Source organism: Danio aesculapii, chromosome 24 (assembly GCF_903798145.1).
Source record: "Danio aesculapii chromosome 24, fDanAes4.1, whole genome shotgun sequence".
NCBI lineage: Eukaryota > Metazoa > Chordata > Actinopteri > Cypriniformes > Danionidae > Danio > Danio aesculapii.
In genome coordinates this window covers 20,861,147-20,875,208 of record NC_079458.1, presented here as the reverse complement: position 1 = coordinate 20,875,208, position 14,062 = coordinate 20,861,147, and the positions used below count along the sequence as shown (strand labels likewise).

At 36.3% G+C, this 14,062-nt stretch overlaps 1 protein-coding gene across 1 annotated transcript; it reads left to right on the top strand.

Moving 5' to 3' along the window:
- Nucleotides 1–319: 319 nt before the first annotated feature.
- On the top strand, nt 320–13,463 carry LOC130218075 (uncharacterized). The gene is made up of 7 exons (XM_056450107.1): nt 320–513; nt 3,718–3,892; nt 5,540–5,667; nt 6,827–6,894; nt 12,492–12,682; nt 12,761–12,883; nt 13,231–13,463. The coding sequence occupies exons 1-7, from the start codon at nt 427–429 to the stop codon at nt 13,461–13,463; spliced, it is 1,005 nt and encodes a 334-aa protein (XP_056306082.1). The 5' UTR covers nt 320–426.
- Nucleotides 13,464–14,062: the final 599 nt, after the last annotated feature.

Below are 14,062 nucleotides of genomic sequence, written 5' to 3'. Positions count from 1 at the left end.
TATTTCATCCTCGGAGACTCTTCCTAAACAAATATCTTAGCTATGCGCTTTTGTTTTTCATCCCCAGCAAACGGACCGCTATAATGACGCATTCTCCGCCGCGATTAATTTAATTGCGCTCTAATCATGTAACATCAGACTGCCCATTGTGGCCATGGCACACGCACACCACGGGAGAAGTTTGCCCACAATTTCTGTCGCACGGATGGCTGTGGGGATTGTACCTGCTCATAGTGCTTCCTTTGTGCCGCGGTGCATTCTGGGTACCTGCAGCACCTGTTCACGGAGGGACACGGAGAGTGAATGCTCGAAGCGCCAGACCCGCTCAGGTCGGGTTTCTCCGGGATCGCACTACGTCTCCGGGCTGATTTCTCTGCCCGAGGTATTGTTCTGTATCGCTGCATCGGAGCCATAAGAGAGCGGGCCATGAGGACTTTTCCCAAAAATAGAAGCTGCGAAGTTTACAGCGTGTCTGGTTCAGGAGCCTGCGCACCCGCCGGTGCACCTGCACAGGTAGGAGATCTAGCACTCCATCAGCACCGCGACTATACAGCGAATCAACGCGCTCATGATGCTTTCTATTACCTCTGACTTCTTATTTTTAGCCACCGTTTATTCAGATGTCTTTATATTTGCTTACAAATAATTATCTTGTTTGAAGGCGAAACTTTGAGATCTATCAGTGTTTTTAGTGCTTTGTCTCAAATTTTGAGGTATTATTTCTTATTAATCTTTTTTTTTAATTTGGAGTACACACATACAGTAATCGTGCTTGCATATAATTACACTGTTTTAATTACAATTTGAGTATTGGAATTTGTAGTAAGTTATTGTTAAGTGCAAAGTTCTGCTGTTAAAACTTTTATACTAATACATAGATGTTTTAAATTACATCAAAAATAGAAGTCTTAATTGTTGAATTGAATTGAATTTTAACATTCATTGTATTGTGTAAAGGTGTTTTTTCCCATGTTATTTATTTAATAACTAAGATCTTGAAGAAATGTTAACGGTTATTGAAATAATTTAATTTTAAATAACAATTTAGTCCTATTATATTACATTTTTCTAATGTTATTTTCATTTTAGTGCTTATTTTAACTTAATTGTAAACACGTTTAAAATGCACAAAATATTATATTGTAAGTCACACAGGTGGTGCAAATTATAGCTTACAGTGCTCAGCATAATTGAGTACACCCCATTTTGAAAATGAATATTTTTATCCATTTCTCAGTGAATATAGGCAGTGTATTTTGGTGCATTTAAACGAAACAGATTTATTAAACTGATCTATTTATTAAAATAATATTTTAGTCACCAAACATATTTAGGATTGAAAGAAAATGCAATTAAATTCAAGCAAATATTGCGAAACAAAATTACAGCCTACACAATTTCAACAAAATTAAAAAAAATTTTTTTTTTTGCTTCTCTTGATTTTTCCTCTTTTTTTTAAATTTGTATTTAATATTTTTCTATAACATGAATTTGGGTGTACTGGTTTTTGTACCGTTATTTTGTTAGATAAGCTCCAGATTTGGCTTCAGTACTGACTAATCTAATGTACAGTTGAAGTCAGAATTATTAGCCCCCCTGTTTATTTTTTCTCCCAATTTCTGTAGCGGAGAGCAGATTTTTTTCAACACGTTTCTAACCATAATAGTTTTAATAACTCATTTCTAATAGCGGATTTATTTTATGTTTTCCATGATGACAGACAGTAAATAACATTTCACTAGATATTTTTCAAGACACTTCTATACAGCTTAAAGTGACATTTAAAGGCTTAATTAGGTTAACTAGGTTAACTAGGCAGGTTAGGGTAATTAGGCAAGTTATTGTATAATGATGGTTTTTCTGTAGACAGTCTGGAAAAAAATTGCTTAAAGGGGCTAATAAATTTGACCTTGAAATGTTTCATAAAAAATTTAAAACTGCATTTATTCTATCTGAAATAAAACAAATGAGACTTTCACCAGAAAAAAAATATTATCAGACATACTGAGAAAATTTTCTTGCTCTGTTAATCATAATTTGGAAAATATAAAAAAAAAAAAATTCAAAGGGGGGCTTATAATTCTGACTTCAAGTGTATATGCACAAATATAATACTGTATAGCTTCCTATTACAAATATGAATTTAAAAGATAGATTTATGAGGGGTGTACTCATATATGCTGAGCATATATTTTGTGAAAATATTCTTGTCCTGTTAGCAATGATATTATTTCATTTTGTATTTTGCATAGATGTCCTTGTAAAATTGTAAATAAACTAAACCACTCGTTAAAATATCTTAGCATTTTTATTCAGTAAATCAGTAATGTTTTAGTTATGGTGGCTTGAGAAAGCCAACATACTGTTATACTACATAAACTTAGTCTTCTTCTTCTTTTTCTTAAAAAAACTGCCATTGACTTTACATTGGACATACTAAAAACATACTAGCAATATACCAATCCATACTAAAAACATACAAACAAACATACTAATCATACTAGCAACATGCTAATTCATGCAATAAACATTCTAGCAACATGCTAATTCATACCAAATTCATGTTACCAACATGCTAGTTTATTCTAGAAACATGCTAGCGACATCCTAATTCATACTAGAACCATGCTAACAACATGCTAATTTATTCTAGAAACATGCTAATTCATACTAGAACCATGGAAATTTATGTTAGCAACTGTCTAGCAACACCTTAGCAATGACTCAGAACACCATAGCAACCACCTAGCAAGAAACATGCCAATTCATACTACAAACCTGCTAACCTATATGTAGTTTTCTATCTATGCCAACTGTTTCAAACTTCTTAAAAACTACTTTAATTATTTATTTTTATAGCTTCAAACTTTCAGACTAGGCTTTCTCAAGTCACCATAAAGTTTGTCTACAAACTTTACTCTTCTACTATAGGATTAGTGTCTTATCATCGGTATTTAGTCAAAATACTGCATGGTAAAATATTGCCAATGTTAAAGTGGCAATGAGAGTCTTAAAATGTATGAGAAGAGTCTTTTAAAAGGTATTGTATTTCACTCTCTGATGCCGGTATATACCCTGATTAAAGAACCATTCTTTAGAAAAATATTCTATAAATCAAAATAATTTTTTCAGTTACCTTTTTTCCACCTTTTGTGGAATGGAAAGATTAAGGGTTCATTGTGGAACCATCAACCCCAATAAATAGTGTTGTCCTTTGAAAGGTTCTTTGGGCAATCAAGCTTTTTCTCACCACAAAGTCACCCATTTGTAATCATTATTTTTAAAGACTAACACCTTCCAGTTGCTAATTGGTTAAACTGACATGCTATTTACCCTGTATTACAACACTTCTCTTTTCCAAACTCCAAAGCTTTTCGTTTGACCACCAGGTTGCCTGCATCTAAACGTTGGTCCAGATAGTCTCATGAATGAGCTTGTCAAAAATGGAGTGTTGACACCGCTGAGAGGGGCCGTGGGAAAGCAGACCCTCAAATTACGCTTTGTGCGACTCCGCAGGGGAATCCCACCAGGATATCCTAGTTCTGCGACCCCTTCCTCCTGATGAAAAGATGTTTAGAATGATGTGGGGGGAAGCCAATTAAATACCACACATAGGTTGTTGTAGGGTGACAGAAAGGTCGTGATAGTGATCATGACTTGTTTCGGCTCATATAGTGTGGTTTGACATGAAGGCTACTTTTCTCCTTTTGTGTTTAGCAGGAATTTGTGACGAAACCCATCCAGACGTTAAGCCTATCCGGCAGTGAGTCTGCCATCAAGAGCCCGGTGGGCAAGAGAGTGGATTGTGGGGCATGGAGTAAGTGGGCGCTGAGAGCTTCCCCCCTCCTGCCTCTCTCGGCTGCCATTGCACTGACTCTCCATTTCCTTGCATGTAAGTTAAGACCTTCTGCTGTAGAGGAATGCTGAGATTATGATCTGCTACGTTCCAGTATAGCTAGTCAAGCCTCTCATCCTTTTGGCCGTCCAGAGAGACTCTTCAAAGAGAGCGTGAAATGTTCTTGTTTTGTTTCTCTTGATGAGCTACACACACAGTGAGCTTATGAAGATATTTTCTTTTATTAATGTGATATAGAGGGATCCTGAAAGAATATTTGTAGTAAAAATATTGTAAACATATTATGTAATATGAGCTGTTTAGTCAAGTTACAACAAAATGAACTTCAGAAACCTTCAGAATTAACCTAGAATTATTTTGGAGTTACTGATGATAACTAATTGATCCTTATCTACTTGATATAAAATAGTTCATTGTATCTTATTTAACTAAGTTAATCATATTCTAACTTAGTTTTAAAAGTTGTGCAAGCTGTTTTAAGTCAGTTTAACATAATATAAGTTTAATAGACTCATAAGGTTAATTTGATTCAGCTTAAAAATGTAAAGCAACTGGTTTCTGTTTAGCATTAGCATTAGTGAAATGGTTTCTACCAGTATGTTCTGTGTGTGTTTGTGTAAATACTTAATCAACATTTTAAAGCAGCAGTTTTTTTATTTTACGTTCCAGTTCCACATAAACATGGCGTATTTATTCTAATAATTACAATAACTAGGTAATAACTTAGGTAATCACTAGGTTATAAGTAGGGCCAGACAGGGCCAATCCATCTGTGGAAGTGTTTTGCTATTTCTGCGCAAAATTTTGTAGATAATCTGCAGATTTATGCGGAATGATTTTGGGAGTATCGTAATTAAAAACATGATATATTAAATAAAAAAATGATACATTTTTAACTGTTATTTAATGTTTACAATGCAAATCCAATTAGATCCACTTATACATTGGTAAACAAAGCAAGTCTCTCATGTAATATCTTTACTAAAAGACAGAAAATATTACTTTACAAACTATATTGTAAATAAATCACATGAACATTTTCATATTAGTCAATAATATTACTGAAATTAATTTAAAAACTGAATACATTTTAATTTACACCCATTTACACAAGTAAATAAATAGACTCAATGAGCTAAAAATCTGTGGAATTCTGCACGCGCAGATTCTGTTTGGGCCTAGTTATAACACCACAGTTACCTTATAAATTGGTGCTTTATTAGATAAGTTCTATGTAAACCAAGGCTGGACTGATAAACGACATTAAATCGCGATAAAATTTATGTCAATAACAATAATAAGCTCTGGACTTTTTTACTTAATATTGATCTATGCCAATCACTCAGAAGAAATGTGCAACAATGGGAATCTTAAAGTGTTTTGATATTACTGAATTTTTGGCCACTGAAAATTTATCGGCCTAAAACATGTTATGGCATATATTGGACCCTCTAATTTTTGTGGCTTCAGTCATTTTTGGGGTACTCATTTAAATCTGGAAGCATTAGCAACTTATATTGAAATATATATCGTTATCGTTCAATATGGAAAATAATTATTAAGATTGCCCTAATGTAAACACACTGTAATTGCATATACTTTAAACTAAATAAGAACCTATTTTTAAATAGTTTGGTGTGATCTGTTAATTTTCTCTTCATGTGTGCATCCTCCTTCCCGCAGCCTCTCCATCGCCCTCAGTGTTCTACCTTGGAGGAAGCATCGAGTTCTCCAACTTCAGCTTCTCTCCAGAGCTGGCAGACCCGTCGTCGGCACAGTTCCGCCTCCAGTCTCAGGCGCTAAGCCATTACGTAAGCATAAACATACATAACACCCTCTCTGTACGACAAGAGCCGGTTTCTCCGTGATCTCTGTGGAATGCGGCCACTCTCCAGAGACCACTCAAGGAACGATGCTCGCCCCTGGCACTTTCAAACGCAAAGTCCGCCAGAGCCGCAGGTCCAGTGGTGCGCTCGTCCCTCATTGTCATCCTTTTAAATGTAAAGCAGGCTCTGCTGAGTCTTCGGCCGCTCCGTGGCCCTCTTAAATGTAAAGCCAGCTGTAACCGGAGCCCGGCTTGGTGTGAGGCGGTGTGGTGAGACCGGCTCCCAGAGGACTGCAGCTTTTCAGGGCCGAGGACAAGAACGGTGTTTGTGAGAGGGACAGGGCCCAGGCAGACTGAGTGAGAGGAAGAGCAGTCCTTCAATAAAAACATTGTCTGCGGGCTTCCTCACACACAATCAGATGCTCTGTACCTCTTTGCTGAGAGGCTGCAGCCAGCGGAGAAAAGAAAGGTAGACCAGGGGACAGAGCAGGCCAGGAGAGAGAGCGAGAGAGCGAAAGTAAGGATTTAGGGCACCGAAAGAGAACTCAGGAAAGTCTGGGCCAAAACAGCCAGTATCATGGGAATGGTTGGCATTTGTGTCCGCAGATAAATCGAGGAAATCGGCCAAGTGTTGCTTTTCGTTCTGCGCGATGCTCCAATTAGCCTAAACGTAACCCATGTTTTGGTTGTAATCCTGTTTAATAGCGAGCGAATTCGAATTGTGAGAAGTGACGGGCCTACAACTTGCTCATAGAAGTTACCGTAAACCCGCTGCCCGCCCCATTCCATCCTTGACATTGAGCTTCGGACAATGGCGCTGTTGTTGCCCAAAGCTCTTGTTGCTCAAAGCCAATCGCACAAGAACAGCGCTTTTGTGCCAAGGCTGCAGGTCTCGCCTGGGCCACTGATGTCTCACCTTCTTCAGTGATGTCACGCCTCCTGTGGCTCTGATGTCACTGTGATGAAACCGCATAGACTAAATGGAAACTTCACGACCTTAGTAGATGTTATTGGTGGTTTGTTTACAACTTGCCAAAATAGATCTGAATGGAAGTAGAATAGAGGCTGCTGCTGTTGTTGTAATTTGTTATTTTATGGTGTTTCTGTCATCTCTTCCTTTTTGGTTGATGTGCCCTGGACCTAAGTTCTCAGAGTTGTATGATTCTTCACCATGGAGCACGTATTACCAGCACTCAGGAATTATTGCATTTAGGTAAGTCACGAACCCACATATTGCCAATTTTCATTTTTTTAAAGCCTTTGAGTTTTAAATAAATGGGTTTGCATTTAGCAGGGTGTCCGCGGGGTCTTCTAAAGTCTTAAATTTCAAAAACTAAATTATTTTAGGCCTTAAAAAGTCTTACATTTACTGAAATATTGTGTTGTAGGTCTTAAATTATTTTAAACAGGTCTTAATTTCCTTGTGTCCAATTAAAGCTACCCAATCTGGCCAACTTTCAATCACCTATAATCCATTTCCAAACATCTTTTTTTATATTTAAGTTTTTTATTACAAAGAGATACAATTCACAACAGCTGTTAGAAATTTTTACAGCAAATTCTCCAAAATAAATTCCCGAATCGGGGAAAGAAAACTAAAGCAACACATCCCTTTACATCAGGGGTGTCTAAACTCTGTTTAGCTTTAAATGCTTCAACACGCCTGCCAGAAAGTTTCTAGTATATCTAGTAAGAGCTTGATTAGCTGATTCAGGTGTGTTTGATTCAGGTTGGAGCTAAACTCTCCAGGACACTGGCCTTCCGGAACTGAGTTTGGACGCCCCTGCTTTACATGATCTTCCATTAATACAAAAAATATTTTCAGAAGTAACCTGGCCATTAGAAAAAAATCCTTAGTGTGTATCCTTGTATATGTATAAAATTTCATTCCTAATGGTCTTTAAATGGTCTACAAAGTCTTCAATTTGATTTGAAGAAACCCTGATTTAGAGACAGTAGGGAAAATACACAAAATGTACAGAATTTTAACGTTTAAATTTGATTTGCATTTGTTTTCTCATAACTTTAATTATAGGACATTCTAACTGTATTGAATTAGGCTTGATGCATACTCAACATTGTCAACCTGCACATAACAGAAACAACAGTTATGAATTATGATCACTATGTGCTAAAAATCACGACAGTCTCTAATAATTACAAACAGAAGAAAAAACCTTTTTAGCCAATCAGAAATTATATGAGATGAAAAAGTATTTGCTACTCTCCCACATTTGTTTATCAGCTATGCATTCCTGCAAAAATTTGACTCAAAGAAATGTAGAGCTAGTTCAGTAAACAGTCAAGATTAAACAAGATTAACATACTTCTTAATGATATCTTCTGAGTATAGAGCATGAAAGGCAATGGCCTAAGTACTGAGCCTTGAGGTACACCATATTGTTTTTGTGGTCAATATGATAACTGTTTCTTTACTTCAACTACCTGAAAATGGTTAGATGAGTACAATTTGATCCATGTCAATGCAATCCAATTAACACCAACATAATTTTCTAGCTATCCAAGAGAATGTTGTGGTCAGTATCATCCAAATGCAGCATCAGTAGCGCTAATAGAAACCATAATCAGATGATAAGAGGAAGTTCTTTATAGCCGTTTCAGTGCCATGCTAAACCCTGACTGGAATTCACCTGGTAGAGATACAATTTCTTTCCATTTCAAATATAGCTTTGATGTCACTTTTTCTAGTAAGTTTTTAGAAAAGGTTGAATTGAAATTGCTTCATAGTTTACTAAATACCAACTCTGATATTCCAGTCCTGCTCTGTTGTGGTCATTTAAGGTCATCTGCTTTATTCAGTGCACTCACTGCACTGGCTTTCTCTATAGTCTGTCTCCTCTGGCACAGCAATGCCAATAGCTTTTCTTTTCTCATTTAGTATCATTCAAGCTTAAAAGAAATGTACAGAACACTGAGTGTTTAAACCTTGAATTAAGTAGTTTTTTTAGGATGAATTATTTTGGCATTGTTCCACCTAATGATATGGGATATGAACAAAAATTTTATCTTGATATTTTGAGGGGATTTTTCTGATAAAAATTTACCCACCCAGATCCAGATCTGTTTTTACATTACTGTGACGGTTGGGTTTAGGGTTGGGATAGGTGTAGGTGTTAATATAATACAATTAATGGGAAATTGAATAAATACTATAAAAGATTCTTGTTAACTTCCGGCTGCAGCCGTATGTGATCTATAGCTGATTAATTATGTGGATGGATGATAACAGCCTTCTGCGCCTACTAGTAACAGCTAAACATTTTAATTAAGGAGGGGAAGGATAACTATAAATCTAAAATGGAAAAGAAACTACAATAAAACAGTGTTAGAGATGTATGGAGTGATCTAAATAGGATGTCTGGATCTGGTAATAGTGTAAAGAGATGTACTGCCACTGTCCAGTGTTTTAAAAAATTCTCATCTGAGTACACATGAGTACACATCTGAGTTCCTTTTTAGATTCACAGTCAGCTTTAACATATATTTTTTTCTACTTGTGAGTCTGTTACTAAAGTAGATGTAACCATAGAACAAGTAAGAAATGTGTTGAGGAGAATTAAAAAGAAGAAATCTGCAGGACCTGACGACATTAGTGCTGGAGTTCTTAAAGCCTGCGCGGATCAAATTTGTTGGGTGGTTCATTACATTTTTAATTTGAGTTTGCGTTTGGAACGAGTTCCCGTTTTATGGAAGACATCATGTGTAGTACCAGTCCCTAAGAAACCTAACCCTACTGAGTTCTCTCATTATAGACCAATAGCCCTAACAGCCCAGTTGATGAAAGGTTTTGAAAGATTGGTTTTAAATTATATTAAGAAGCTGTTGATTGCTTCTAAAGACAGACTGCAGTAGCATATAAAAACTGGTGTAGGGGTAGATGATGCAATTATTTATCTTCTACACAAATCTTTAAGTCATCTGGAAACATCAGGTAATACTGTTAGGATCACATTTTTTGATTTCTCAAGTGCATTCAACACTATCCAGCCTGCACTATTGAAGGCAAAATTAGAAAATGCAGGTTTACAAAAAAGTATGGTGAGCAGTACTGTTGTTCCTCAAGGAACAGTTTTAGCTCCATATTTATTTACATTCTATACATCAGATTTTCAATACAGCTCCAAAAATTGTCATTTACAGAAGTTTTCTGATGACTCTGCAATCGTAGGTTACATAAGGAACTATGATGAGAGTGAGTATAGGTTGCTTTTAAAAAGTTTTGCTGACTGGTGTGAAACAAATTGTCTTAAATTAAACACTAATAAGACCAAAGAAATGATTGTTGACTTTAGTAGACATCCATCACAAGCAGTGCCCATAATTATACATCAGTCAGAAATTGAGATTGTTTCATCATATAGGTACCTGGGTGTATATTTAAACAACAAGCTCGAATGGTCTGAAAATACAATTCAGGTGTATAAGAAGGGCCAGAGCCGCATTCATTTATTAAGACGACCGAGGTCCTTTGGTGTGTGTCAGACACTGTTAAAAACTTTTTATGTTTCTGTGGTGGCTTCTGTGATCCTGTATGCTGTAACCTGCTGGGGAGGGGGACTGTTGGAGAAGGAGAAAAACAAATTAAATAAGCTTATAAAAAGGGCAGGTTCTGTTGTGGGGTGTGCACTACCTACCATAGAAGAGATTGCACATGATCGAATGCTGGACAAATTTGTCAGTATAATGAACTATGAAAGTAATGCCCTTTTTGATCCAGTCCAAGCGTGTGCAAGCTTTTTTAGTACAAGATTAATTCAACCCCGGTGTTACAGAGAAAGATACAGGAGGTCTTTTTTACCAACAGAGATCAGATTGTATAACCAAAGTCATACCAGATGTAATTGTGCTGAACTGAATTAGATATTTGATATGGACAAGTGTTTACTCGTTGTTTTTGGAACAAAGGTGTGCAATTTGTAATTTTGTAATCGTAAACCAAAATGTAATTTTATTATTGTTTTTATATATATGTAACTTATTTATTTTTAGTATGGAGAGCTCTGCTGTGACATGTGAATTTCCCTTTGGGCATTAATAAAGTCAAACAGAAGGCTCCTACTGGCCCATATCTAACAGTTGATAACCACTGATAACGCCCATTTAATCGAGTGATACATTCAAATCGACTAAAAATTAAACAATGTGTTGTTGTGTGTAATTTAGTTTTTTTTTATTCATTTTTTGGTGTTCAGTTATGTAATCAACATCACATATGTAGTATCAATTAATACAAGTAGAGAATGAAAAAAAATGGTTCAAGTACAGAGCCTTGTGGTACAACTTGTGATTGGTATGATACCTCTTCCTTTACTTACATAAACTCATAATGGTCGTTGTGATCCGCTTACGTATGGATATTTAGAAAAAAAAAAACACTCTTGCTTGCTTGATATTACTTAATTGTATTATACCATATAAACTAGAAAAGTAAAGTTCATAGACAAACTTTATGGTGGCTTGAGAGAGCCTAGTCTGAAAGTTTAAAGTAGTTTTAAAGTTTAAATAATTGAAGAAGTTTTTAAGAAGTTTTAAACAGTTGGCATAGATAGACAACTACACATATGCTAGCATGTTTGTAGTATGGATTGGCATGTTTCTTACAAGGTGGTTGCTAGGGTGTTCTGAGTGGTTGCTAAGGTGGTTGCTATGGTTGCTAAGGTGTTGGTTGTAGGTAGCTACAGTGTTCTATGTGGTTGCAATGGTGTTGCTAGGAAGTTCTGAGTGGTTGCTAAGGCGTTGCTAGGCAGTAGCTAGTATGTTCTAGGTCATTGCTAAGACGTTGCTAGGTGGATGCTGGAGTGTTTAAGTGATTGCTAAGGTGTTGCTAGGTGGTTGCTAGGGTGATCTGAGTGATTGCTAAGCGGTTGCTAACATAAATAAGCATGGTTCTAGTATGAGTTATCATGTTGTTAGCATATTTCAAGTATAAACTAGCATGTTTTTAGCATGATTTTAGAATGAATTAGCATGTTGCTTGTATGATTAGTGTGTTTGTTAATATGTTTCTAGTATGGACTAGTTTTTTGTTACTATGTTTCTAGCATGATTAGTATGTTAGTATGTTTGTTAGTATCTTTCCAGTATGATTATTGCTAGTATGAATTGGTATGTTGTCCAATGTAGGGTCAATGGCAGTTTTTTACAGTGGAAGTCTATGAGACAGTTGCTAGGGTGCCGTAAGTTGTTGCTAGGATGTGGCTAGTAAGTTGAAAGGTCATCAGTGGTTGGCAGATTTTTAGTCTGACTTAAATGAGCCCAAACTTAAGTCTGTATGACAGTCTGGTGCAAAGTTATGAGGTCACAAAGTTTGATCCAATGTTAAGTCAATGGGACTTTTCTGACTTTTCTGGGTCAATTTTCGGAAAACCGTAAGTCAGATTAGTTGGAAAGGATATAGCAACCCGAGTCAGAGCAGTTTGGAGTTAGTTTAGTTTTTCTAGCTTAAATGGTCTAGGAGGAGATGCATATAGAAATTTGTCTCAGAAGAAAACAGAAAAAGATTAATAAGTTTAGTATAACAGTATGTTAGAGTTCTTAAGCCACCATAATAATACAAAACATAAAGGCATATTATTTGCTTTCTTATTTTGAATTATTCTAAATTCATTCAAATAAGCTTTATTTTGTATGCTTTTAGACTCTCTTTTTGTTAACAGTACACCTATTAAGTACACAGTACACCTAATAAGCTTTAAGTGCACAGCCCTTTAGAAGTTTGCAATGAAGAACTCAAACTAAAACAGTATTAGGTGTTGTCATCCTGTTAAAAGTCATGTGTCCTGATGACAGTGAAGGAGTGGAAGGTCTTTGTGTGTTCTACTGGAGTAAATTCTCTGCTCCTCCCGCTATTGCTGAGGAACTCCGGAAAGTGAACCCAGCCCGGTTGCAACGGCGTCTACCTGGAACCAACAAGGTCCTTTTTAGCAAGAATGAGGAGCGTTACTACATGGAGAGAGACGAGGACACACTGCGTCTGCTGGGTTAAGAGCTTTTCAACTCTCTGTTTTTGTCATTTTCAGTGTAAAAAGCTCTTAATGTGTGTGCGTCTATGTGTGCAGGTTTGAATCCAGATGACGGTGGTGATGCTGAGGATGAAGATGATGAAGATTCTGATGACAAGGCGGACAAAATAAAGAACCCAAACTCGTTGCAGAGTGGCAAGTGGCAGTTGGGGCTACAGGGTACAATCATAATACACTGTAAAACCTGTTGAGTTTACTCACTTGATTTATGAACACTGACTCATTTGAGTTGCCAAACGTTGGTTAAACTAAGTTCTTCTGTATCTTCCATGACACATCGTCCCATGAGCGGAGAAAAATAAAAATAGGCCACACTTAGGTAAGGCAATTCAAATGCAACCATGTCCCATTAATCCTCTGAGTAAACTCTGCATGCAAATCCCTCAACCAGGCAGGTTTCACAGTGTACTATCACTACCATTCTGTCATCAAAAGTCTCATTGTTTTGTTGGAATTTTCATTTATTCTGTTTTTCTGGTAATATATTACTCCTCTCTGCCTAACAGCCATGTCTTTTGACCTGTACGCTAAGTATGGAAACAATCGCACGCTCAGTCTTGTCAGTCCGAAGAAGCCGTATTACCAGTGGAGGCTTCGGGTGCCATCCGGGCACGTCGTGCGACTTGACATCCTCACACTTCAAGGGGCAACACCAGGAAGCTGCTCTGCCAACAAGCTGTCTGCTTATGATTTCCTACTACCACTTCAGAACAAGATCATCGCCAGGTACAGTAAATGATGACAGAGCACTTAACTGAAAATAAAACAGACAAACAAAATGTCTATCAAGCTATATGTCTACAGCTCATGCAAAGAACAGTAAAACAAGAGGGGCTACATTAGCAAAATGCCAAAACATGCTAACAAAATGTTAACAGTGTATTAAAATGTCTTTATTTTAGTAAAATGATTTAGTTGTGTTATCAATATGCTAAACATGTTAACAAGCAGATTGTTAAATATAGTAATAATATGTTTATGCTAGAAATAAATTCAAACATTTTAATAACATGTCAACATACTTCAAATGCTAGCTATATGCTAATTTGCGCTTACATAGTTAAGTTAAAAATGTTAGAAATAGTCTACCAGCATAAAGGTTCATGTTAGTCATGTCTTAAAACATCATAGAAACTCTTTCTTTTTTCTTTCTTTCTTTCTTTCTTTCTTTCTTTCTTTCTTTCTTTCTTTCTTTCTTTCTTTCTTTCTTTCTTTCTTTCTTTCTTCTTGCTTAGAAACATGGAATTCATGTTAGCATTATGATAATTATTGCTAGCAATGTTTTTCTTTCTTTCTTTTTTCTCTTTCATTTTCTTTCTTCTTTCTTTCTTTCCTTTC

Coding starts and splice junctions, on each gene's coding strand:
- LOC130218075 (XM_056450107.1), top strand. CDS start 427: ATGAGGACTTTTCCCAAAAATAGAAGCTGCGAAGTTTACAGCGTGTCT. Junction 3,893..5,539: donor GACTCTCCATTTCCTTGCAT/GTAAGTTAAGAC, acceptor TCCTTCCCGCAG/CCTCTCCATCGCCCTCAGTG. Junction 12,683..12,760: donor GGACACACTGCGTCTGCTGG/GTTAAGAGCTTT, acceptor CTATGTGTGCAG/GTTTGAATCCAGATGACGGT.